The sequence below is a fragment of the Vidua macroura genome, chromosome 1 (assembly GCF_024509145.1).
Source record: "Vidua macroura isolate BioBank_ID:100142 chromosome 1, ASM2450914v1, whole genome shotgun sequence".
NCBI lineage: Eukaryota > Metazoa > Chordata > Aves > Passeriformes > Viduidae > Vidua > Vidua macroura.
This window is the reverse complement of record NC_071571.1, coordinates 140,923,249-140,951,055: the sequence shown is the minus strand read 5'-3', so window position 1 is coordinate 140,951,055 and position 27,807 is coordinate 140,923,249. Positions and strand designations below refer to the sequence as shown.

At 35.3% G+C, this 27,807-nt stretch overlaps 1 protein-coding gene across 3 annotated transcripts in view; it reads left to right on the top strand.

Moving 5' to 3' along the window:
- The window catches only part of TAF2 (TATA-box binding protein associated factor 2), a 60,550-nt gene that overhangs the window by 19,752 nt on the left and 12,991 nt on the right, over positions 1 to 27,807 (top strand). For all 3 annotated transcript variants that reach the window (XM_053980931.1, XM_053980915.1, XM_053980925.1), the window contains exons 11-23: positions 2,716 to 2,851; positions 3,859 to 4,013; positions 6,191 to 6,305; positions 6,406 to 6,515; positions 7,167 to 7,232; positions 9,143 to 9,395; positions 12,753 to 12,893; positions 14,236 to 14,346; positions 15,670 to 15,863; positions 16,415 to 16,554; positions 22,202 to 22,271; positions 23,782 to 23,891; positions 26,129 to 26,358. In XM_053980931.1, the coding sequence (XP_053836906.1) occupies positions 2,716 to 2,851; positions 3,859 to 4,013; positions 6,191 to 6,305; positions 6,406 to 6,515; positions 7,167 to 7,232; positions 9,143 to 9,395; positions 12,753 to 12,893; positions 14,236 to 14,346; positions 15,670 to 15,863; positions 16,415 to 16,554; positions 22,202 to 22,271; positions 23,782 to 23,891; positions 26,129 to 26,358 (1,831 nt within the window). The remainder of the gene's footprint in view (positions 1 to 2,715; positions 2,852 to 3,858; positions 4,014 to 6,190; positions 6,306 to 6,405; positions 6,516 to 7,166; positions 7,233 to 9,142; positions 9,396 to 12,752; positions 12,894 to 14,235; positions 14,347 to 15,669; positions 15,864 to 16,414; positions 16,555 to 22,201; positions 22,272 to 23,781; positions 23,892 to 26,128; positions 26,359 to 27,807) is intronic.

Genomic DNA, 27,807 nt, shown 5'->3' with positions numbered 1-27,807 from the left:
TTATGAAAATTGCCTATAACAGTGGTTCTTTTGCATTTGATTGTGTGCAAATCCAGATTTTGTTAATTTAAAGTTAAAACTCTGGATTTAGAATGGAATGAATTATGAAAATCACTAAATTAACAGTAATAAGATCAGATGAAACTAGAGATAAGGGGCACATTTTTAAAGAAGAAAACTCACTAAAATCAAAATATCTTTCTAACTGATAATTTTACTAGTTTCACTGTATGTATTCTAGAATTGGACACAAATAATTGACAAAATCTTGTCCTAATACTCTTAAAGGTGTGTTTTCTTGCTGTGATACATAGTTGGAAAATATTTCTACAGTTATTTTACTCCTTCATTGTATTACAGCTTGTTAATAATAACCACAGCATCACTTAAGTATTAATTACAGCTTGCTGTTCTTTGTAGATTGCACAGTTCCCTGGTATGTAAATTATGGATATGTTCCTGACTTTGAGAGTTAATTTGTATTTAAGGAAAGTATTTTCATAATGGGGCCTAGAACATTTTTCTCCACTATATTCTATGCATTTCATTTCTTTGTTCTTCTTGTTATGATACAGTTTCCTGGCAAACATATTTGCAGCACAGCAGTTCCCATTAATAATAATATAAAGAAAATTTGTGTTAAGTAATAATCTCATTTTTCAGCTAAATTAGAAGTAAAATATCATAATAAATCATCAAGGAAAAAAAAAAAAAACAAACCGAAAACCCAACTTCCTTCAGACACACAAATTAATTTATGTGCAAAACAAAGGTCTCAGATTCTTCCTGTTTATGTCTGGTGTAGCACAAACACTGCACTCCAGAGTGCTTATTCTAAAACACAAAATCCCAGAGCCTGGGAAAATGAAGGAAAGAAAATTGCAGATTAACTTCCATGTGGATGAAAGCTTCAGAACAAAGCTTTGTGTGTAACCTTTTCATTTTGTCCTCCTCTCTCAGGCTGTGGTTCTCTTCAGCCTTTGATTGTGCTGGTACCACCCTACTGTAAAAATTAAAAACTTACAGAAACTTATATAGTTATATTTTGTATGGAAGAAGCTTACTAGTGGGGTTTATATTGAATAGGGTTTATGTTGAATGGCTGGACTGTGTTCAGGAGCATGAGCATTATAAAATTCTGTGGAAAAGCTGGTTCACTTTCTACTTTGACAAAGGCTCTAGGTCCATATTGGTAATTTAACACTGTTTTGGTGCCAGTTCAATAAAATCTGTGGAATTATAATGATTGAAGAAAAATATAATCTGAAGAAATGTATTAATATTGAGTGAACTACAAGATGTAACTGTCAAAGGCAAACTTGACTCAGTTTGTTTTGCAGTTGAATAATGTAACCAGTACCAAAATCAATTGACTCTTAGTAAATTTAAAAGGGGATCTTGGGATTGTGGGTACTGGCTCAGTTGTAATTTGCAAGAAAATAATTTTACAAAAATCAATCAACTGTATAATTTGAAGCTGGATAAATAGTTTTTATTCTGAGACCAAATTATTATATAATGTCTGAGCCACAACCTCAGTTTCCTCCTTGAATTTCAATTCTTTCATGGTTGCTACTCCTTCTCTACATCAGAATAGAGAAATATCCAGAATAACAGGAGAATTGTGATACGGGGAAACTTCAGCAACTGCTTATCAACTGCAAACAAGGAGTTAATCTACGTACTTTTTTCAGAAAATTACTGTACCTAAGAAGGGTAATACTTAAATTTAGAAACATTTCTTTTTTTGTATCTTCTTAAGATGTTTAAACAGATACTCATGAGCAAAGTCAAGGGATTGTCCCAGTAAATAGAAGGATGGAAAAGTTAAGGTATTGCAGCTCCCTTGGTTCTTGCCATCTGAAATATTAAGGGCTGCAGACAAGGAGTTAAGTGCTGGTACTGTCTTTTCTAGAATACTTGCTAGTGAACCTCTGCATACCTGGTTTCTTCAGATGTGTGTTATTCATTCATGGAAAACTCAGATGTCCTGTAAAAATCCTAAAAGGAGAAACATAGCAAAGCAACATACAGTTGCCACAGACTTGGTTCATCAAGAAAATTAAGTCAGACTATTAATAATTTAGTCTTCTCAAATAAGAGTCTCCTTAAAAGGAGGCAAAAAAGTCTTATTCTTCTCAAGGATTAAATATTACCTGCCTAGTCTTCTTTGACATGTTATCTGATTTAGAAGATACCAAGTTTGCCAAAATATTGAAAGATAAAGTTACTAACCAAAATAAAAGGACAGAAATTCCTTAGGCCCATCCCATGAAATTGTTCTGTGAATTGTAAAACTCCTACTTTTCTTGAATTGCAACAATTATTTATTCATATACAAAATATTTACTATATACAGTCACTCTTAAATGGAAGTGGAGCAGGAAGTTTGCTGATTCATGAGTAATTTCCAGACTCAGTCAGAGGTCCCTTGCGTAATCTGCTGGTACTTCCACTGTCTCTAGAGCACTACACAGCAGCTATCATTTGTCATTAATCTCTGTACAGTACTTGCTGTATGCCAGCTACATACATCCGTGTCACCTCTCTGGACAAGTGAGTGGTCATTTTAAGTGTGCCATGATTTGTGACTAAAGCAGTACAAGAAATCCCGAGTAATTGTTGGTGCAGCTCTAAGCTTGGTTGCTGGGGTACATTTTAAGTTTCATTCAATAAAATGTAAAATAGATGGTTTGTTTTTTTTTTTTTTCCCAGCCCTGCTTCACATTTACATTTTTCTATCAAACACCCTCATACACTGTCCTGGGAATATTACACTATGTTCCAGTGTAAAGCACATCTTGTTATGAGACTGATTGAGAACAGAATTAGCATGGAGTTCATGTTACAGGTAGGTATTTAGATGATTATATGGGATATAAAAAACTCCTTGTCTTCAATTGCATTTCAGTTCATTAAATAGAGTTCAGAGGAGAAGAGAACAGGTCATCATAGGATTCCATTTGTAGTTTCAATTTTAGCAGGACTGCACAAACATTTGGTCATTTGTGTTAGGATAAGGTTAACTGTTATGAGTAACTTAGAATACTTTTTATATGCTGCATATTCTCTCATTGAGAATGAGGTGTCTCATTGGTTTGGGTTAATTTGATTGGTTGTTAAAACTGAGAACCTGTTTTCCTGTCTGTGACTGGTGCTGCTGTGAGCTAATCTAATGAAATTTTAAATAATGAGAATCCAGCTCTCTCATTATGTACAGTTTTCAGTGCTAGAGAAAACTTAGATGCTTATATTAGAACAAGAATTTGAATAGAAGATTGTAATTTTATTCTGAAATAGTGAACTTCAGCAGAACTGTAGTTTCTCTTCTTCATTAATTACCTTTTGTGACATACTTTAGAATAGGGTACTACAAATAAGCAGTTAAAAAATGAGTAATATTTTCATATCAGCTTCAGGTTTTTGGGGGGTTGGGGGTTTTTGCCTTGGTTTGAGGTTATTTTTAAGGAAAAATATGTTACTGTGCTAGAGCTATTTTAGATAGTGTCAGGTTGAAAATACTGCAGAGAATCTGATGAATGTTTAATTTCTGAAAAAGAAGATATAGTCAATGATTTCTTTTACTGTAGATAATTTTTGAAAGTTGATGTTCTTTTAATGGATTTTGTATGTGCATATGTATGTGTAACTTGGAGGAAGATACATTTGGACTGAAAATTTCTGATATGGTCAAGCAAATTATTTCCTGTAAAGTCTTTATTATGAAAACCTTTTTTTAAAGGCAGTTATCAGAAAGTGAGTTTATTGGCCTTTAGTTGCAATTCAACAGAAACTAAATAGAAAAGCTTATTTTATATATAAGTATTTAGGGAAACTAATAACTTTTTATCATTTTAGGTTTTCAACAAATTGTTGAGTCTGGCCAGTACTGCTTCATCTCAGAAGTTCCAGTCACACATGTGGAGTCAGATGTTGGTTTCCACATCTGGGTTTTTGAAATCTATCTCAAATGTCTCAGGCAAAGACATCCAACCTTTAATAAAGCAGTGGGTGTATCCTTTTTATTCTTGGTCTGGATTGTTAATATGGAAAATGAATATGGTTTTTTTAATTGGCACTATTAAAAGAATGTGAGGAAGGGCATGAAATAATGCAGTGTATTTGCATGAAACAGTTAAGTACATTATTCGGTGAATTAGATATATATGTGAGCCACAAGTTCATAGTCTTTTCATAGTCCTTTGAACTATGCTGGCTTTTTTGCATGTTCTTTACTAGAAGGGATTTCATTACTTTAAGTTTTCCTTTGAAAGAAGCACAGGAACTCTGCTGGTTTTTAAGGCCAAATTATACTAAAAGGATTCCAGAGGACACTGCCCATAGAAATATGCTGAAGTGGGACATGGAAAATGCCATAGTCTGGTGCCTTTTAATATGTGATTTCCAGTAAATCACCATGAAATAAGTAACCTAAAGCACAGAGTATTAGTTTACAATCTATTTTAATAGCTTGGTAGCTTGTGTTAATAGCACAGTTTCAGGTAAAATAAACCTCTATGTGTTGATTCTTCAAGTTCAAGTGACACTAGTCAAGAAACAGGGTTTCTTATTTTGAATTGATACGAGGGGAAATTTGAAGTGGCTCCATTTAGCAGGTTTCATTGTTACTCCAGGCTAGAATTGTACGTGACTGCAGCAAAAACATACCTTACTGTTGTAACAGACAACAAAATTAGGTATGTAATTTGAGCTGACTTAACAACGTTCTTGCATCTCAATATCTTAACTAAAAAGCACTGTATAATTAGTATTTATGGAATAATTTGAGAGGTTAGTATTTTATTTGCATCAGAAGTGTTCATAAAGTATAAATACACATTATTCTAATTTACATACCTTGCTGTGCCAAGCACTTAAGAAAAATAGGAGTTCTGTATTTACACTGCAGTGACATCTAAATGTCAGCATTACTATCTGAGCTGGGTGAATCTTAACTACGTCAGTTCTGTAAGGAAGAAAGAATTGTACCTCACACATTTGGGGATTATTTTCACCTTTTCCATAGTTTGGCCCCAAGGTTGATCCTGGTAACTATAAGTTGTATTTAATCCTGTGATTGCAACCGCCCTTACCATGCTTCAAACACTTATATTCCTGTGGCAATGGATTTCCCACCTTGCAAGATCACAGAAGGTTTTCATGTTGTTCGGGAGGGGATCCTGCTGCTATTAACTAGTGCTGTCTTATGCCATTAGCAAGGGCTGTGTTGATGCTGAGTGTAAACCTTGTGCTGAAAAACCACTAAAAATGTCTTAAACTGTACCTGATGACAAAGTCCAAGAGTTCCATGAAAGCAGCCTCCATGAACAGAACCAATCTGAGGTATTTAGGCAAATGGCCAAATTTTGGGAGGAAAGTTAATAACCCCTGTACGATAGTAAGTGTCCTTGAATATGGAAGCTCTTCCCTTAAATGTTGGGACACGAAAGAACAGATTTTTCTCCCTTGCTTTTGTCTCATATTGTCAGAGACTTGTGAGAGTGTGCGTTAGACTAAAATGCTTCAGTTTAGTGTTTTAGTTTACTATAAGTAAAGTGTTGTAATGGCTGTGATACAGAAATGAATGATGAAATTATTAACAGGGAAAGTTGTCTCGAAGAAAACGTTGCCTGGGCAAAAATTTAGAATGAGATTGTTACTTTTTATCATTCATATTGTATACTTTCGTGTATATGTGAATTCATATATACACACATGTGAATGCTCACATGACCCAGTTTGGGAAACTGCAATAAAATAATGGACCTAAATGTAGTGTGCGTAGAAAACAGAAACTAATGTCTACATTTTCCCCTTAGTTTAATGTAACTAAAATGTATAGTAAAACCATATTGAAATTACTGAAGTCTTACACAATTACTTTTTCTGAGATTATGCCAAGGACATTGGATGTGGTGGAGTCCAGAATAGTTTTTCATAGTTAATTTCTTCATACTAGGTAGTTTTCATTTCATTTTGGTTTTTCTCCATAAGAAACATGAAAAGAAAAAAAAATTAAAGAATGTAAAACCCCAGAATTTCGTGAATTAACATGAGTGATTTCATTTCCAAATTTTCTTGGAATGGGAAATTCTAGGATTAAAGAACATAAAGCAAGTGTTAAGAATTGAGAATTATGGCTTTTTATAACTATTGCATTGTGCACTAGAATTCCTATACTGCTTATTAGGGATCAGAGTGGAGTGGTAAAATTTTATGGTAGCTTTGCATTTAATAGAAAACGGAATGTACTGGAATTGGAAATAAAACAAGATTACACATCTCCTGGGACTCAGAAATACGTGGTAAGGTCCATTTTCCATATTTTACCTACATGTACAAGTATGATGTATACATTAATAAGCATAAGTTTAATGTTAATAACAAAATCTTGTGAATTTTAAGGGTCCTCTTAAAGTGACAGTGCAAGAACTTGATGGCTCATTCAACCATACATTGCAGATTGAAGAAAACAGTCTTAAACATGATATACCGTGCCATTCTAAAAGCAGAAGGTAAGAGCTAAAATATTAATTGCAGGTATTTTTACTATGGATTTATGAAAATACAGGGCATTTGATGATAAATATATGCTTCTTCTTAATCTTACTAAATAAGATTTACCTCTGATTAAGGGGAAAATTTCATACTGTTTAAGGACAGCAAGAAACCTTACATAGTTCTTAATTATAAAACATCTTGTAGAAGTTTCGTGAAGACCTAATTTATGTAGAATAAGTTGAATGAAGACTCCAATTAATCAAATCATTCAAAATGTCTTTGAATGGGAATCACAAATGAGAGGGAAGACAAATGTAGGCCAGAGGAGTGCCTCAAATGAAGAGAGTGCTGGGACTGTTAGGTAAACCTAAGGAACAAGAAAAGTGACATACTTCCCACATAGTCTCTCCATCTTATAATGCATTTTAATAATTACTTTGAATTCTACTTCTCAAACTCTTATGTTTATGTGTAGTTGTAAAAATAGTGGGAGAAAAAATTATAGAAATGGATGATAGGTCAAATTTATGAATATTTTTTGCTGGAGAGAGCATTATGCTTTTGTGTGGTGAAATGCATAGAGTACTTTTGCAGTCTTAAACTTCATTTATAAACATATATTTGCCAGTCTGTTAAGTAATACTTCCCCCCCTCTTTTTTAATAGAAATAAGAAGAAAAAGATTCCACTGATGAATGGAGAAGAGGTGGACATGGACCTTTCTGCTATGGAGTAAGTTGGCTTGTTGGAGTTTCTCAGTGTGAGTCTGAGCCATCTTCCCCTTGTCTAAATCATGCTATTTTGGATAATAAAGTTGTACTTTATTATATGACTGACAACTTTCAAGACTATCCCACATTTCTCTGTCTTTACTGAAACTTTTCTGCTGTAGCTGGGGAAATGCTGGCGAAGTGTAAAAAGTATGTGTTAACCAATAAACTCAGTGAGCATGGTACGGTGATAATTACTTGACTCTAACACATTTCCAATCATACCTTTCAGCTAACTTCATAGGTAAAATGTAAACAAGAATTTGTTTGAAACAAAGTGAGAGCAATTTTTATTGGATCTTGATGAAGACCATTTAACTGCCACTAATACAGACAGGTTCCTGAAATCTGTAATTACAAAAGAATTCCTCTAGATTAAAATAATGATGAAGTGCTTCATACTGAAATCCACACTGACGTTAATTTCAGTTGGAGCTGTTAAGCTCTTCGGAAGCAAATTGTTGCTCAATGTAAATACCTGCCTTACCCTCCTTGACTTGGAGCCAGTGGTACCCTCAGAGACAGTGGAGGTGTTGGCACCTTGTTTTCTGGCTGAGGGAAGTAAATAATTGCTCTTGAAAGGCAGTGGTGTCTCTTTGAAGAAGGATAGATGCCTTGTCATCTTAAGTGTTGCAGATTCTAATAAATTTAACCTCATCTAATACATGATGAGAAAAAATTTTGTAAGACATATTTACACTGAGGAAGTTGTTGCTATCATTTCCATATGAGATTTCCATATGACATTTCATTGACATATGAATCATTTAATTGTCTTGAAGGATAATTACCCTAAATATTTGTGACTATTTTTGATCAGTTATGCTCAGGTCCCTGCTGCGTTACCCTGAGCTGAGACTTCAGTGATCTTAGAATGACCTTTGAACTGGGATAGGATTTTATGCAAGACACTTGCACTTTATCTGATTATCAGATCTGTGGTGTGGTTATTCTGCTATCCAGTTTGGGCTCTTCTGCTCCAAGCATGTATGATAATACACATTCTATTTTCTAAATCTTGTGTATACACTCTTTCACTGTTGTTTCTTCTCTGCCTACTAACTTGGTGGTAATTCTGGATTTTCAACAAACGTATACAGAAATACAGATCATATTTATAATGATGCACTTTTCATCAGTCCAAACTCTCTCCTAATACCATATTGGTATTTTGATTTTGTGATTTTTATATGGAAAAATGAGTAAGAGAATGTATTGCATAATTTGTGCTTATTGCTCCCATAAATCACTTCTGCAGTCACGGTGCCATGTGAATAATAAAGTATAAAATGTGTGTTTGGGTGTAATACAACTGAGTCATTTTATCTGTAGGATAACTTTAATCCTGATTTTTGTCATAATTTTCATGGTTACCCTTGTCAGCTTTCAACATCATAGTATGTGAGGGGTTGTAAAGGAGTTTCACATCTATTGATAAAAAAAATTGTATTTACCACCAGATTTTCTTTCTTGGATTTTTTTTTTTTTTTTTGGTAGTCTTAACCTTTAGAAGGTGATAAAGTGCTTATCAGTTAGGAAAATTGTAGCATCTGAGCAAATAGATTTAAATATACTGGGATCATACAGTAGTTTACCATAATCAAAGATCTGTAGGTTAAAAATCCTAAACCACTGTATTCACTTTGATATATTAGAGGTTTGGACAGATTGCCCTGGGAGGCTATCGAATTGCCATCCTAGAAGCAGGAGATCGGAGCAGGAGACTTTCAAAAGTTCTCTCTAACCTGTATTTTGTTATGGTTCTTTGAAATTAAATACTTTATAAATAACTCATAACAAGTTAGAAGATCTTTGGAATTTCTGAAGTCTTGAAATTTTGTAAAACTGTTTATGTTTTTATGTCTGTCTTAGTGCTGATTCCCCCTTGCTCTGGATAAGAATAGATCCCGATATGTCAGTACTGAGGAAGGTGGAATTTGAGCAGTCTGATTTCATGTGGCAGTATCAGCTGAGATATGAGAGAGATGTGGTGGCACAAGAAGAAGCCATTCTGGCACTGGAAAAGTTCCCTACTCCGGCATCCCGGCTTGCGCTGACTGACATCCTGGAACAGGAGCAGTGTTTCTACCGCGTGAGAATGCTGGCCTGCTTCTGCCTTGCAAAGGTGAGGTTGTGTGGCTGGGAGTAAGGGAGGAAATCCACTAGACTTTGTAAATGGCTGAAAATGGGTCAAAACTCATCACAGTTTCTAAACTGGCTTGAGATTTAGCTTCTTAAATGTATTTGCCAAGTATTTTTAACATGACTGATTTGAAAGGAAAGTTGTATTATTATAGTCTGTAAATGGAGACTGCAGAAGACTTTCATAATTGTCAAAATTGAGATGTCAGACATGAAAACCACAAGGGATTTTTCCAGATTTCATTAAGTGGCAGAAATAAAAGACTGTTGTTTTACTTTTTTTCAGAACCAGAGTATATTTTTTATTATTTTAGTGGGAAGTTCCTTGGCCAGTCTGTTGAGAACTCTGAAGTGCTGAAATTCATCTTTTCCTAACTGAGCTTGAGATTGCTACTCTATATCATTTCAGATTGAATAGGGTCACAAAATAAACATCAAGTTAGGATACAATTAAATATTAAAAAGCTAAATAATTGCCTTGAAAAGGGAAGATCTTTTTTTTTCTTAGACATAAAATTAGCATTAAGAATTGAAATTAGTAAACCTCTAATTTTACAACAAGTGGGTGGAAACACAGAAGAACAAGAATTTCTAAAATGGCACAGTAGTGACTTTTATGCACATGAAGACATATTGATTGACAATTTGTAGAGTTCAGATTATTGACATATAGCTTGTTTTCTGCTCTTTACCTGTTCGGAATAATTTAGTTCCTGTAAAGAAATAAAACCTTCAGCCATATTTTGAAAATAAAAATCCCAGTGTTTTTGACAAACTATTTTAATATTATGAAACACTGATGTGAAACTGCTAATGTACGTTCTAGTATTGGTGCTGCCAGTATGTGACTTAAAATATGTGCTTTTCATAACAAATTCACTTGGAATATCTAATAGTATATATTCCACAGGTAAATATTAAAAGAGCAGTTGTTGCAACATTTAATGCTATAGTTTTTTCTATCTTTACTGTAACTTCTTAGGCAACTGGGCTGCAGATAATCATTGCTGGTTTTGTTCAGTTGTAATTGTGTGAAAAATCTTGGGTCTGTGGATAAGGTGGTTGACTTGCAGAAAAGAAGATAATAAGGCACGTAAAAAGTATGGCTGTGACATTAAATCAAGGTGAAGGAGCATGGCAGAGCAAAGTTTTAGATATGTTTATGTAATTTACCTGGGAGGAAAGTAATACATTCTATTACTGATTCCAACATCAGGACATTAATAAGAATAACTTCCTGTTGTCATTGAGTTTAATTTTCTCAGGTTATAAATACATAGGATTTGTATTCTCTATTGAAAAAAGCAAAGTCCCTCATGATTATTCAGGAGGAGGGTTCTTTTTTGTTGATTTACAGTTTCTAGCTGGGTTGCAGTTACTGTTGTCAAATATTCTTGGTGCACTCATGTAGATACAGAGAAATGATACATGACAATGCAATTGTCAAAGTGAATTTGCTATACTTTCTTGGTATATACTTCATTGTAAAAAAGGACTTCAGTCTCTCAGCAGTGAAGTATCCAGATGACATATTAAATCCTCACTGATAAATTAAGAGATATGTGTGAACATGTGTGACACATGCTGTGCTGAGTCCTTCAGGATAAATAACAAATACAGAGAAAGGAGAAAATAATGTCACAATCTTAATTCCTGAGCGTACCCACACTGATATCCCAGTCCAGATTCATTGTAGTGTAGGTGATGTGTTATAAACTTTGCAATAGGAACACTACCATCACAAACTTCTCCCTCCCAGATGTTGAGGAGTTTCATAAATGTGCATGAGAGTTAAACCTTAGTCTAACTTTTTATGCTGTACTGAATTGAATGATGCAGAAATGGAGTGTGCCTCCTACCTTTTTAAGTGGAAATAATGCAACACAGGTCATTTGAGCTACTGTATAGGGAATCTGCAATTACATTCAGTTCAGAATGTGTAATGTCTCAGCAGACTAAGTAGAAAAATCAGATTCTGTCCGTAAAGAGAAATTCAAATGAGTCACAACACATAAGACCAAAAAAAAACTGAAAAGATGATGGTTTAACTACTCTTGATTTTAATTGAAAGTAGTTGTTCGTCTACAGATTTAGTGAAATTAAATGCTTACAATAAGAAGTTAATATTTTTAAATGTATACTGTGATATTAATGGAATAGTGAATATCTCATAAACATAGTACAATTTGATATTTTGGGGATTGAATTTTATTGGACACTGCTACACAAATTTCATATTTGTAGTTTTACGTTCTTTATCTTGGTTTCTAAGCAATCTTTGGGATTAATCTTCCTCTGTAGGAAGAGTTATTGTAGCTTTCAGAAAAAGCTGTATCTGCATCTTTAGTTCAAACACTTCAGTTGTTGCAAGGGGGAGATCAATTACAGTATTTTCCCTTTTTGACTTTCCTTTGAAGCCTGAGTTAGTGGAAAAATGTTTTTTAGTAATAAAGCACGACACTTCTCCAGAAGCAATGGAGAAGTGGATTGCTGTGCATGTTCAGATAGCCTCTTGCTTTTTCTTCACTTGCTGCATATGTAATAGCCTTTGAAACAAGCTGCATAATTTAGAAGGAAATAATCAAATTCAGGTTTTTCTTTGTAACAACAGATTTTTCCTTAGTTTGTGGTGGGTCTGTAACAATGGGAATTCCTGCTGCATTGTAGGGTGTATTGGTCCCATTTGTTTGTGTGCACACACACGTCAGGCAGATTAACCATCAGCAGGCACAGGTGTTCTTCACAGACTGAAAGTCTGCAGGCTTTGAGTGCTCCATACAGCAAAGCAGACTATAGCAATAAATTGTCCTCAGTGCACAGTCTTTAATAAATGACAATTAAAGTTAGAGGGAGCTGCCTTGTCTTTAACTTTAGGGGTGGTCTTTTATTCTTGGGGTGGCTGAGGCCTGTTTGAAAGTCTAGGCTGAGGTTACTGGCAGGGTAAATTTGGGAAGTTGGTATTGCAAAATCCCCTTCCATCACTGGCTTTCGTAGAGTCAGAGAACTTGGCTTAGGAAACACAGAATATTAATCTAAAATATATAAAAGAGAAAATAATTAAGAACAGAAGTTTATCATGGAAGGATAGTTAGTTGTAGATGTCTTCCAAATGGAACCATTTCCATAAAACTTACCTTTAATGTAGATAAGATATATTGGGAATGACAGTGAAAACTTAGCTAATATAAAATAATACACTCATGAAAGTAAGTATCTATTTAAAGGAGAGAATGTTCTTGGCAATTATTCTTTTTGATTATGGGAAATGTGTATTTTCTACAGCCAAACTAAACTTGCAGTGGTCATGTTAATATGATTTCCCTTCCCCCTACTTATTCAGATTGCAAATTCCATGGTAAGTACGTGGACAGGACCACCAGCCATGAAGTCACTCTTTACCCGAATGTTTTGTTGTAAGACTTGTCCAAACATTGTGAAGACCAACAACTTCATGAACTTTCAGAGCTACTTTCTTCAAAAGGTAAAATTTATTTTTCTCAATGAATGTTTTTAAAAATTGTCAAAAATATAAAAGTGTTCCTACAATTGACAATTACAGGAATGTGGCTAGAACAAACCTGATTTCCTCTTTAACAAAAATCAAAGTAACTGATTCTTTCTCATATGGCTTCAGTTTGGTTCATCTTATGAAAAAATCAATTAAAAAATTCTTAGCTACTTTTTTCTGATTAGCTGAAGTTAAATTAGCAGTTTCTTCAGAAGAATGGAGAATTACATATTATTATATAATTACTTGCAATTATTTGTGAGCTCATTCTTAAATAGGACTGTAAGGAGGATACTAATTTTCTTTTAGGTGAATTCAGCAACTGCTTTTATTCTTTAATAGCAGTTACACCATACAGCAAGTAAAATCTTAAAACTCTTAAATTCGTGGACTTTTTTAGTTCAAGACATTGCATAATCCTTCTTGCCCTCTTCTTTGTATTGTCAACATCACATACTGTTGCTGTTTATTTTGGTGTTAGCACAGGTTTTTTTGCTGAAACCTATAGTTTTTGTTTGTTCATTGGATAATAAAATGAATTGCAATGTTTTTCTCTCGACATTCACTTGACTGGGTGATTGAGTTCTTATTTCATAGAATTCATATTACTGATTTTACAGAAGACTCAAATTTTGGTTTTTTCACTCTGTCCAAAAACTGTTTCATCCTGTATGTCGTTCTTGGACCTTTTTTTGTATTTTTCTGCCTTTTTTGTCATTGTTCATTCTTTACCACTGAATCTTACATTTTTCTCCCTTTTTAATGCTGTGTGCCAAGTTTGTAGATCTAGAGTAAGATTCTTAAATCTGTGTTGAGTGGAGCCTAGAGATCTGCTTAGCTCAATCTAAAACAAATACCTAATCAGAATAACAGCTGTCTGGCTAATAATTCTTCAGGCTTCACTAACCCTGTTGGGTCTGTATGTCCCAGTGAAAGTGGAAGCTTAGACATCGTGTTCACATGGAAACACTCAAATTCAGTGTCTATCTCAAAAGAAATTCATCATCATTTTCTGTGTCTCATTGTTTTTCATTTGATACCTTTTTGATAGTGTCTTGGCTTGAGAGTCTGTTTTTTGGATATACTTTCTGTTTTTTTAATGTATGTACCGTGACTAATTACTGAGCAATAACTACATTGTTATTGAAAATTATACAGTACATGGTCTGACTTTCAAAAAGTATGTAAATACAGCTTTTCAGACACCTGCTATTGTAAATTCATTAATTGCAGATTTTCAGGCTGTACCTCTTTCCAGGGTGTAACTATCATTTCAATAATGTAAAGAGTGATATTCATTAATTTTATTACACAGACAATGCCTGTTGCCATGGCCCTTCTGAGAGATGTTCACAACCTTTGTCCTAAGGAGGTTTTAATGTTTATTTTGGATTTGATCAAGTACAACGATAACAGGAAGAATAAGGTAAAGACAGTGTTTATGTTAATCTCTTACTGATTTTTTTTGGTGAAAAAAGTTTTAATTAGTACACTGCATGATGTTTGATGCCACTACTGCAAATACCTAGCTCAGAGTTGATGAAAAGGTGATGCAGTAAATGTTAGAGAATATTCTGTAGCTGACATTTCTATGTTTCAAAGCTCTGTGTGCTTGTTGTTACTAAGGACCTGCTTATCTTCATTTGCACACATACTTTTCTTGCTTTACTCTTTTTCGTTCAAAAGACCCAAGTGTTTGGAGAAAATGTAGCATGGGAAGTTAAGCACAAGTTTTTTGATGTTTATTTCACCTTGAGAGGAGTATTTGAAAGAGCAAGGAAAGGAAATAATCTTTTTTAATGCTATACAGGACTGGAATTCTGTGTTCTGTGTTCTGATACAACTGTATCAGTTGTAGCTCACATAACTGGATTGTCTTCATCTGGTTAAGTAACAGGTGAACCACAGGTTTATGTTGTTCCATCACTAAACTGAACCTTCTGAGTTGGGAATGCTGTCACGCCAAGTTCCTTCCAAACAGACACTTCTGAAGGATGATTAAATGACCTTTAAGGTCCTGAGATTATACAGAATTCCTTCTCTGTAGCTAGGAGCCTAGCACAATCTTCCCAATTAAGTATCCAAAGTGAAGTAGAACCAGTCTAAAGTGTCTTAAACTTCATTTTTTCTTGTGTGTAGAACACATACTGTAACAAGACACATGCTGCTTGTTACTGAAATAAGGGTGATGGATGGGGGAGAGGTAGAGAGACTTGGACACCTGAATGCAAGCATCAGTAGTCACAGAACAGGCTGACATGTGCTGACATCTCAGCCTCACCTTTCCATGTGTCCCTTCTACATGTGTTTGACATCTTCTGCTGGATCTGACAGATGTTGGGTTTGTTTAGGTTAAAGTAACTAATACTCAAATCCAGTACTTCTTTCTGCTTTTTGTAAATTTTATTTTTATATGTTTTGCTGCTTACTAACACAACCAACAGATGCAAAAGACAGCATAATGGAAGGGCTGAAACTATGAGCCCAGTTAATAGGGGTGGATGAAGAAGTAAGGTATTTTTCACTAAGCAGCAGTGAGCTTATTGGTTCGCTTCAGAAGCTCATGAAGTTGCTGGCTGGATTAATGGTATGATTTTCAGTACCATTTTTTTCCCGTTTTCCTTTCTTGCGCAGTTTCTCCCATGGTCTTGGTTTTAAGATCTATTCTGTAACAGGGCTTAAGCATTTCTTAGCTTTGAAAGGATATATATTATTATGTTTTCTTGTGTTAAATACTGGTTTTATCTAGTTTTCAGACAACTACTATCGTGCTGAACTGATTGATGCCCTAGCCAACTCTGTGACTCCTGCAGTCAGTGTGAACAATGAAGTTCGAACACTGGATAACTTAAATCCTGATGTACGACTTATTCTTGAGGAAATTACCCGTTTTCTGAACATGGAGAAGCTTCTTCCCAGTTACAGACATACTATCACAGTCAGGTATGGTTTAATGACACTACTTTTCTTGGGTTTTATGTACCTTTCTGTAGTTAGCTTTTGAGATTTTAGCTTGTATGTCTTAATCTTAAATGTCAAATTCCTTTCAAGTTTGAAAAGCTGATAATGCAAGTTTTTCTTGATTGCTTTACTTTTCAGCATTAATTTTTGTCAGTGTAAACCTTTAGTAGCAGTCATAATTTGATCTTCCCATGTCTCTTTAAGAAGAGCATTTATGAAAGTTTTGCCTTGTAACAATAACTGTAGGGCACGCAACATCATCTGAGCTATGTTTTTTCTCTGAGTTATCATGGCTGTACTGAAACCAAGCAATGGATTTGTCAGGGTGGAAAATTTGGTTTGTGTTTCTGCCTAATTCAGAGATAATAAGAGCTATATGCTAATGCTGTGAAAGTAATAGTAGCACATTAATCATGTTATTATGGATAACATAATTCATAAGATTTGCAGTACTTGATTTGGAAGAAAGTAATTTTATTTTTCTTGGCTGGTATTCCATAAAGCTGATGTATATTTTCTTCTACCATTTCTAGCTGTTTAAAAGCTATTCGAGTGCTTCAGAAGAATGGTCATGTCCCAAGTGATCCTGCTCTCTTCAAGTCATACGCAGAATACGGGCACTTCGTTGATGTTAGGATAGCAGCACTGGAGGCTGTTGTTGATTATACAAAAGGTACTTTTTTCCAAGTATTCTGACATTTTGTAATAATTCTCATACAAACGTAATGCTTGCCTCATTAATATTAGGTTGAAATAGTGTCCACCAGAAGAGCTTATATGGTGACTGGTGTATTAATAAGAAACTGAGATTTCTATTATTGTTTTGTCCCAGCAAGTACAAGTGTTATGAAGATGTGCTGAGCGTTGTTTCTCAGTGCTTTGCAAATTGAATCAGATACCAATGTTTTGAAATAATGAGTGGCAGTAAGGGGATTTGGTAATTTGTCTTTGACACTTTAGTGACTTGGATTCAGTTGATTTTAGCCCTAATTGCTAGTCAAAGTAACGGATTTTGCTTTACCTTCTTCCTAATATCTTAATTGTGCTTTTTGCATGCATCTTGTGGTTATAAATTTTGGAAACTTAGATTATTGCAGAGATATTTTGGCTGATTCTGTTTTGCCATTCCTTATGCATAGCTTATGTTTGTGAGATGTTTACATTCTTTTAATATTGCCTTTATCCTAGTTAACTTGCTGATCCATGAAAAAAAAACCCTGGAACAGTTTCTTAAATGCTCTGTAGTTGATACTAAATCCTGACAGATTTCTAATCGCAGTTAGAAATTACAGCTTCAGTGATTTGCATTACATAAAGTTTAATGTGGTATTATATTGTTCTGTTCATTCTGTTCATTTATTTGGGTTAGTGTTTCTTTGATCAGCAGATTAGTAGTACTTTTGTGTTTGGAGGTTTATACCTTTCAAAGTGGTCAAATCCTTCAATTCTTCCTCTGTAGCAGACTGGTGGATCTAGATTTCTAATTATTCTGCCTCAAATTTTGTAGGTTTGTTTTGTTTTCGGGATAAAGGAGAGTTTCCTTTGCTTGTTACATGAATAATTGTTTTCTCCTTTATTTTAAGGGCTGTATTACCTTGACATTACTCCTGTTATTCTATTCAGAGACTTTTCAAACTAGATAAGCAGTGGGAGGTTTTAAGGCAGTTGGAGTCTTTGAGTGAATGCCTTCGGTGAAACTCAGGCATCCAGTCACAGACTGAAAGCAGGCTGTCATTCTGAGCAGCTGATAACTGTGAGGGAGGCTGTGCACCCAGCAGTGCTCAGGCTCCCTCCTAATATCCACCAGACACTGTATCCTTAATCCACTGCACACAGACCACTTGGTGATCCTGTGAGTGATACACAGCTAGAATTCAGAACTGTGCTAGTGCTGTGCATATCTTCTCTTGTGGGCTAATTGCTTTTTTCCACCCTTCATAGAATGTTAGTGGAAATATTTGCTGGAGAACAGAAAGCTTACTCATGAGCTTTTCCTTTAGAACAATCTCCTCACTAATTCATCACACCCTGTGGAAAGACAAACTGATAGAAATAATGTTTTCTCTTTAAATTCTTGACCTTTTATGGATGGTATTTATAGTTAATAACTGGCTTGAATAAGAAAGTATTTGTACTACAAAGTAATAAAGTACATCTTTAAAACAGCTGATCAAACAGGATGTGGTATAAGCAAGATAATACAGTAAGTTGCTTGAAACCTACAGGAAGCTAAAACTTGAATGGTGAAAAGTAGTAGATTACTTGTAATCAGTGGTTGATCTGAACAGTGTTTTTGACTGAGCTCACTCTGAGATCTGATAATGACAGACTGGAATACTGCTGTACCTAACTGCCTTGCCCCTTGCCAACAGCTTTTTCTCTGATGCAGAGGTAGCAGATGCAAGTATTTATCTTCTGTAAAGTCACTACAATTCACCACACAGCCTGCTATCTAGCTAGTCATCGGTCATTTCTCAAATACAAGCTTCCAGCACTGAACACAAAATCTCCTGCTCCTGCTGTAAGACTGGTGGGTTTTTGGTGGAGGGATGATCCAGAAACTCAGTGTGCTAACTGACTTCTTCCTCTAGCCATAGAGAAGTTGGCAGTGCTTGTCTTGCAGAGCCCTAAACCTGGCTTTGGAAGGAGAAATGATTGGCCATCTACTGCCAAGAGATCTGATTCTCGTTGTTCCCAGTTACCTGGTTTCCAGTTCACACTGGATGCAAACCAGCAGCTATCAAGTGCCTGTTGCTTGTGCCAGAGCTGGCTTTCAACAGTTCTTGTAAAGGAAGCTGATAGATTTTGTAATTTCCATAAAAAGGAAAGTCTGTGTTTTCTGGGTGGAACTTTCAGAGTAGGAATAACACTAACTTTTTTTAAGTTACTTGAAAAGAAATAATTTCTTCATGGAACTGAATAACTTGTTTTCTTTACCATTAATAGCAAGGGGTTTTTTTTGAGAAATGGTAACTTTTTAAAATGCTTGAGGCAGCATACAAGGGCTTGGACAGATTATCTAAAGTGGCTTGAAGTGAACAGGGTTTATTAACTTTTTAAAGTTTACTTATGAGAACTATATTACTATTAATAGTTACTTGTATAGAACAAGGCAGTTGCGTACTTAGAAGAGATAAGAACAAACTAGTCTAAATAAATAACCATTATAAAATTTGAAGAATGTGAATGTTCAGTGTCAAAGATGCTCTCCTGCAATTGAGAACTGCGACAACACTGCTTGTAATTTGAAAAAAAATTGCAAGGGGATTTTTGTTTCAGAAAGCAATCACATGTGTTTATATCTACCAGAAGTATGAAAATCTACACATGTTGTTTTTCCCACAGCCTTCTTGTAGACAAACTGACAAGCTTCAGTTAGGATGGGTGGTCAGTGCAGTGGATAAGAATTCAGGTCATGGGCCACACTCAGAGGGTGGTGATCAGTGGTTTTTACTAAGGATGGCAGTCTGGCACAAATGGGTCCCCCAGGAAACATCTTCAGAAATGATGTAGAGAACAGCATTGAAAGCGGCCTCACAAGGTTTATTGATGAGAATGCTGGTGGCAAGGTGAACACATCAGAAGGGAGAGAGAGACATCTCACAAAGAGACTTGGCCAGGCTGGGAGAGCAGGAGAGCAAGAACTGGATTAAGTTTAATGAGTGCAAGGTCCTGCACCCGGGACAACATGACCAAAGAGCCCAGAACAGGCCAGGATCTGTGCTTGGGGAGCAGCATCAGTGAATGGGACCTGGGGGTCTTGGTGGATGAGAAGCTGACCACAAGTCAGCAGTGTGTGACTGCAGCAGATCAGATCCTGGGCTGCATCTGCAGGGCCATGCTAACAGAGACCAAGATGTGATCATCCCACTCTACTTTGTAGTCAGTCTGCACTTCAAGTAGTGTCTATAGTTGCAGCCCTCACAACTCCAGAAAGTTGTGGGCAGACTGCAGAGGGTCCAAAAAGAGGCCATGAAGATTATCAGAGGGGTGGAGGACCTGCTCTATGTGGGAGGAGTGGCAGAGTTAGCTCTTTTCTCCCTGGATAAGAGAAGGCTTGTGGGGGCTTCATCACAATATTCCGGTACTTAGAGTGCAGCTGCAAAGTGGATGGAGTGTCTCTCCTCCACATGGAAAGGAGAAGGATTAACAAGTACAAGTTGTACCAAGAGACATTTCATCTTGATAGAAGAAAATAATTTTTTTACAGTGAGAATGATCAATCAGTGGCACAGCCTCACCAGGGATGTAGTGGAGTCCCCGTTGCTGGAGGTTTTCAAGATGCAGTTGGAGAGAATGCTAGATAATCTCATCTAGGCTCCCTTTCCCATGGAAGGTTGGAGCAGATGATCTTATGAGGTCTCCAAACCAGGCCTGGTATATGGTTCTTCTGGCTAGTGAGATTTGTTCTGCCTGAGGTCAGGTTTAATTTGTCATTGCTGTCCAAATTGTTTCACGGTTCCTAAAAAATTTGAAGAGCAGGTTAAATGCATTAGTAGCAAAGCTTTGGAAGCCTAAAAGGCTTAGTTTACACTATAAGGCAAATAGCAGGGAAGACTTACTTCATTTCTAGCAGAAATAAGTTTTTAATCACAAAAATGTGGTATTACCTGGTTTTGTTATCCAGTACCATCAGCCTAAAGGATTAATCTCACATACTTTTCATTTTCTAGTTAAAAAGCATTTTAAAATCCCTTTTGTTAATCAAAATAATTACTATTTGCTAATGATTGTGACTTCATGTTTGTAGGGTTGCAATTCTTTGCTGTGTGGTAATAAAGTACTATTTTTGTTACATGCAAAGCAACTTCTGTTTGCAGTGTTCTAGCTGCCTTCTGTCCCAAGCCAGGAAGAGCAGCTGTGCATTGAGCTGAGCACAGGAAGTCACTAATCCCTTAAAAGTATGTTCTCTGCATAGTTTTTCAAAGGTTTCTGGTTTTTAAGGCAAATCTGAGATTGTAGTTCTGATCTGTATGGATACAAATTTGCTCTGGCATCATCCAGAAGTTTGTAGCCATGCTATGAGCAGTGCACTGTGTGAGCTAATACATTTTGCCTCTAAACAGGGCTTACTGGAGCCTCACCAGTGTAACCAGTTTTGTTTTGGCTAGATTGTGGGAAGAGCAGGGCTGACTTGCAAGTGGCCTGCAAAAGACTCTCCAGCCATTGTCTAAGCAATATTTTAATGTAGTTGCTTCTCCTAGCCCAGAAAGGGGTCTTATATTCTAGTTGTCCAAAGCATTTTTAAAACTTGTAATAGAATGAAGTGCTGGTTATGATATTATAAATAAATGCCTCTTCTGTTAAAAGCAACTTACTCTAGTGAAATAACAAAAAAATAATAGGTATTAGAATTGGTTAGACTAAAGAAGTTATATTTTAAAATTTTTGACTGAAAACAAACCAAAACTAGGAAGAAAAGTTGAACTGAAGTATTTAGAACTAAAAATACTAGGGGAAGAAACAAATACGTTGCTGGGACCACAAGATGGAAAGCAATAGAAATGTCTGTGAACTTGTCTATCCAGTAACGATCAATACACTGTATTCATTGTTTTGAAGAAATGACAATACTGCTGTAAAAATCTTACAGTTATGCACTTGACAGAAAGATCACAATAAAAATTCTTTCATGTTTTGTGTAATGAGTGATGATGATTTCCCATGTAGTTTCCATTTTGCAATATTACTCTGATAATCAAAGGAATTTTGTAATGTAAGTTGCATTTTAAACTAACAAGCTGACTTTGTTTCCAACAGTGTCAAACACCAATTTTCTAGAAGCATGTGCTGATAGGTTTCAAAATCCATTTTAGCTGCAAAGTACAATGATTCAAAGAACTAATGAAGGCTAATGAGAGGACCATGATTACTGTTTTATGTAAGCCCTGTAGTAGTCCTCTTTGAGTCCTATGTAAAGATAGTAATCTTTCTCAGATTCCTGTGTATGAGAATTGTATATTCTCTACAGATGATGTTATGCTTCTGATTCTTGAAAGAATATTTGAATGTGTTCATTTTAGGAAGCACACAATATCAAGATGAGCCTTTACTCTGATTTTCCCAGTCAGTGCTCATGCACAATGTCAAATTGGTTTTTATTGAACAATTGAGGCGTGTAAGAGTTTTGTAAATGTTTCTATATCCATGCAAAGTAAGACACTTTTTACTTTGAATTTGCTCCATAATTAGTGGAATTCCTCTTTAGTTGCAATGATTCATGCTCTTTATGTACTAATTCAGGAACTCATGATTGTCTTCATCAAAATCCTTCCAGTTTATATATATTAATAGGCATTTGGTTTTATTTTGCTTTGCAGTTGATAGGAGCTATGAAGAATTACAGTGGCTACTGTCTATGGTTCAGACTGATCCTGTACCTTACATAAGGTGAGTTAATAAAGAGAGAGGTTTTTTACTAATGCTGAGGCTATTAAGTAAATTCTTCACCTGGAATCACCAGAATAGATCAGAATCTTAGCTTCTTCTTCAAAAAACTGTATTTCCTTCTTTTTATTTTACATTAATTGAAACATGTTTAGATGTTTCAATGGTTCACATCTTAAAAATACTAATATATATAGTATATTCTATTCTTATTCTGCACTGTGTTATTTTTGTCTTTTATGTTCTACCTTGTGGCAGAAGTCTGAAGTTAGAGATTATTTCCTGATCATAAATAAAGAGTATAAATATGTTGTTGCATATGGCAAAAAAGACTTCATGATATTTAGAAAAGACAGAGGCTGAGACATAGTGCACACAATATTTGGACATCAAGGAGTGTAAAGCAATTGTCAGACTGTAGATGGGGTGAAAGCATCATGTGAAAATATGGAGAAATTTCTAGTGTTTCTTGTTTCAGCTTCATTTTCACACGAGTGGTTGGGTATTTTAGCATGTTCATTGCAAACCTGTGAACACCAAGTTTCATAATAATTGTTTTTTCCCAACACTTTATTGTTATGACCACCATTGAAATACTGGGTTTCAAAGTTAAATAATACTGTTTTTACTCTCTCTATATAGGTGATTTCTTACAAATACCATAACTGCAAGGTTGTTCTGTTTCATTTCTGTCATTCTTTTTAATGGAAATAAATACAGGTTTAGCTTCAGTTTAAGAAGGAGATTTACTTTTATTTGTATCATTTTAAAGAGGAGTTTAAATTTTGAATTGAGTGCAATATGTTAGCCTCTTCTAAAAGAAAATGAAAAAAAAGAAGTATCTTCAAGAGTCTTCTTGTTCCAAATCCATAAGACAGCAAGGTGAAAGCTGGCTATACAGAGAAAAATTGTTAAAATAATAAATAATGAAACAAAGAATTCATTAAATGTTTTCAAGGCCAAGTTTGAAGAAACAAAAATGTATCTACTTTCAGTTCAGTCTGTAAATACTGTAAGCAGCATGGTAACTGCAGGATCTTCAGAAACCAATGTATCTTAAGAGGTGGCAGTGTTTGTTTCCAGGAAAATGTGCAAGTCACTGTTTTTTGGCTCTGCCATTTTGTTTCAGTCATAAACATTTGCAGTATCAGTATGTAAGGAGTTTATTTGCCAGTGTTACATCTTCTTGGTAAACTTCCAAATCTGTGCAAAAATAGATCATGACTAAACAGAAGAGCTTAATGTAGCCTACAACTGTTGACAGTTACATCTAAAAACATCCTCCTGCTTTGCACCTTACTTTTTATCTCCAAATTATATTGCTGATGGTAAATCTGTGTCTGTGCATTTTGTGGACAGAAGGAAGAACTCGAGGCATAAAACACTGGTTAAAAATTTGGAACTAATCATTTAAGTGTAGTAAGTTTGTAAGAATATTGCAAACTGTACAGACTTTTTATCTTTAGGGTGTTTCTTTTGGCTTTAATAAAGATCATTTTTGTGTTTCTTTCAGGCATAAGATTTTGGATATGCTGACTAAGAATCCACCTTTCACCAAGAATATGGAGTCCCCCTTATGTAATGAAGCTTTGGTAGATCAGCTTTGGAAACTGATGAATTCAGGTTAGGTTTTTTGATTTGCTTGGGTTTTTTTGTTATGTTAGTGTTTTATTGTGGGGTTTTGTGAAATAAGTATTAAAAACTTGCTTCAGAATATGCCGAGAGCTCTCTTAGTTTCAGTAGTTAGAAATGGAAAATCTAGTCTCAGAAGCTGAATATAATCTATATACTCCAGAACACTCTTCATGACATAGGCTACCAAACCTTGTTTTTAATTCTTCTGATTACTAATGTAGTGTGCTTTGATGTTCTTCTGCACAGAATCATACTTTGAATGTTCAAAATCGTTCACAGCAAGTATTTCCTCAAGTAATGGTGTCTGTGTTACACTTAGAGTTTGCTTTACATTAGATGGTCTCTTTTTGTCCTCTTTTTCTAAACTCTTGGGGAATATGAGAGGACAGCATTGATATAGATAATTTAAATGAGATTTTTAGAGGTGCATTATAGACATAAAACTCAATTTGCCTTGTGAGATTAGGAAAGATCCTAGTGAGAGAAGGTCTTGCATCTTTACTATTGACCTGTTTTTCATTACTGAAGCAGTTTTATCCAGTCCTGACAAACTGCCCTTTAACATCTGGCACATTGCTACACAGATTAAATATAAACATTTATATAGCTCTTTTAGGTCATTGCAGGCTTTCTGTTCTCTGTGTGTCATTATATTCAGTGTTTAAAAGTTTACAGCTACACTCCAGGGGTTGAAGTGAGGAGACTACTAGTAGTTCAGTTTCATAGGAATTGCCAAGTGTCAGACACAGAAAATAAACAATTTTGATGTTCCCATCAGAGAATTTGTTTTTGCTTTTTCATGGGAGAAGAGTGTGTGCAGTGTTACAAGCATTACCTCTTTTTGCAAGTAACAAATAGGATATACATTCTTATTAAGGTTCATGGAGCATTTGAGCACCTAAATTTCTATGCCTCAGGATGACATAATGTTTCAGTTAATTTTCTGTAAGGAATAACTGTGGCATTCCAGGGTGCCTTGAAAAAAATTGTTGATGTGTGACAAGCTAGTAGCCAGGTTTAAAGATGCATGATTTTAGAATCATGAGTTACTTTCTTTTAACATAGGCACATGTAATGGAGAAGAGACTCTGATTTGATATATGTAATGGGTTTTTTCTGTGTTAATCTGAATTAAATTGATAATATCATAATAGTTCCAAAAATAACATTTTTGAATGTGTCATTCTCTGGGGACTATTTTAATGTTGGAAATGTCCAGATTAATATTCATGTTGCTTTCATTTGTAACTGGGTAAGTGTAACTGATAATTTGTAACTGGTAAGGATAAGCTAGGCTTACTCCAAACATTATTTTGGCCCCATAAAACTACTATTTACAGGGATAGATCTTGTAATTTTATTTTGTGCTAAGTCTTGCGCGGCCACATTAATATGGCAGCGGGCACATCTGTGTCTTGTTTACCAGCTATAGTTCAATTCCTGCTGGGGAACAATATGTTCAATAAACTTGCAATCAGTCAAGAGCTGGGCTGAGTTAACACCAGAACTGCTGTATTTGCAGCATTGCACCAGATGTTAAATGTCTTTCTGTCGTGATTGGTGCCAAACGTGCTTAGACCATTTCTGTATGAAGATATTAAAGCAGTAATGAAAAATAATAAAAAAATAAAGCATTGCTTTGTGCAGTAAGAATACATATTTTGAGTATGAATACAAATTAAAGTATTGAGTACTCAGTGGAGTACATGACGTAGTAATTATGTTAAAAAGTATGCTTGTGCATTTCTCTTACCAGTGCAGTTTCCAGAGAGTAAAGATCTTAGTCATGCTTAAAGCTCTTACTATATTTTGTGGAATAGGCAAATGCAACCAAATGCATTGATACAGGAAGCCAGTTTGGTAACAAAGTCTTCTACTTACTTGTCCAATAGAAAAACTTAAAGAGTGCAACTTGAAAAATAAAGGCATATGGGTGTGGTTATTTTTCTTTTATTTTTCATTATGTTATTATAGAATTTTCTTTTCCAGTCTTGTTCTACTAAACATATCTAACTTACAACCCAGGAAACTTAAAGCCTTCCTTTTAAACCGGAAAGTTTAAAAAGAAAACAAGTGAGTAAGAGCTAATAAGAGGCAGGAATAATCAAGGAAGTGTATCTTAAGCACAGAAAATGTCATACTCTGCTGGGCCTGGATTACTTAAGCTGTATATTTGTGGGAGAGGAGATTTTATCTCTGTATTAACAATCTCTTTTGTATTTTAGGAACTTCACATGACTGGAGATTACGATGTGGTGCTGTGGACCTCTATTTCACACTCTTTGGCCTCAGCAGACCTTCCTGTTTACCATTACCAGAGCTTGGACTTGTTCTTAACCTGAAAGAAAAGAAGGCTGTACTCAATCCAACGATTATTCCTGAATCAGTTGCAAATAATCAGGAACCTGTGAACAGTTCTAACAATCATGGACAGCCAGTAGGATTTCAGAACACCGTAAGCACAAACCATCTGCATCCATCCTATTCAGCTGGCTCCGAGTTCTTGCATGGGTTGCTGATTTAATTTTGTATTGTGCTCAAGCCTCTCATGCTTTACCTTCTGACCTCATTGCTCTTTATTCTGTCCACTTGAAAAGCTGGCAAATACCATGACTTTTTGGACATTTTTTAACTGTTTTGCATTGCATATGCATGCTTTTACTTGTTTTTTTTCCTAGTCTCATCATTTCTGTTCTTTATGAAACTTTATATATTGCATATGAGACACGAAGTTATTCACAGAAATGTTTGATGCTGTGATGAAAGCTTTTTTCATGAGACTGTTTCTTATGGGCAAGTTATCCAATTTTCCAAAACAAACCCTTTTATCGGTAAATCTATTGCATCTTAAAATACATAGATACTCCTCATTATAAACAACTTAAAGTGATCTGAAAGTTGAAATTTTAACACATATGCATTGAACATTTGAATCTGACATTTTAGTATTGTGCTCTGAAGGATTTGTAACAACTTCTGAAGAAATGGCATACATTCAGTTTGGTATCTTCCTGGATTCAGAGGCTTCAGTCCTAACACATATTCCATTGCGTAGTTAGAACATAAATTTTTATAAACTCTTAAGGTCATACTTTCCTCAAGAATAACTGCCACTGCTGCAAGACCAAGTATTTTTGTTGGACAAATTTAATTGTGAGGGGGGAAAAAGTCAACAGACATGGAAATAATAAGTGATTTTTTCTTAACAGTTTCAAAACCAGCATGTGATTAGCATGTTTGAAACTCTTTCCACCCTTTTGAGTAGGATGGTTTACTCTTACTTTATCGGTCCCATAGTTAATGCCTAAATAGTTTTTATTGAAAAGTATGCTGAGAATACTAATTAACAGTATCCTGCAAGCCCTTTCCAGCAGGGGGAGAAAATGCTAGTAGAGTCAGATATTGTTAGACCTGTCCTGCATATTTACAGATCATGTAGTAAGTCCTAATTTGCTGCACCTAATCATTAGAATTAAATAGCAGGAGGCATTTTGTTGGCAGATTTTTAGGCTGCAGTTCAGTGAACACCCAAACTTTTTTTGCAGTCAGACTACCAAAAGATTTCCTCTTAACTCTTCTTTTCCTAAACTTTCCTTTCCCTTGTGCTAGCACAGTAGTGATTGCTGCAATAGTGAGCTGGATCAGGGAGGATCTGGTTGAACAGTATCTTTTTATGAAAAGACATTTCAGTTTCCTGAGCCACTTTGTCACGTAGTTGTAAAAATGCTTGTGGCACCCCAGGACAGAACCATGTGTGGATGAGGCTGCTTCATTTAGCAGCATACTGGCTTGCACTGGTGTGGAAATACAGCACTGGTATAAGCCTCAGTTTGTACTTCATCCCTCATATCTTCTCCTGTTCCTTATCTTCATTCTCCTACCCCTTACCTTAAGGTTACTATTT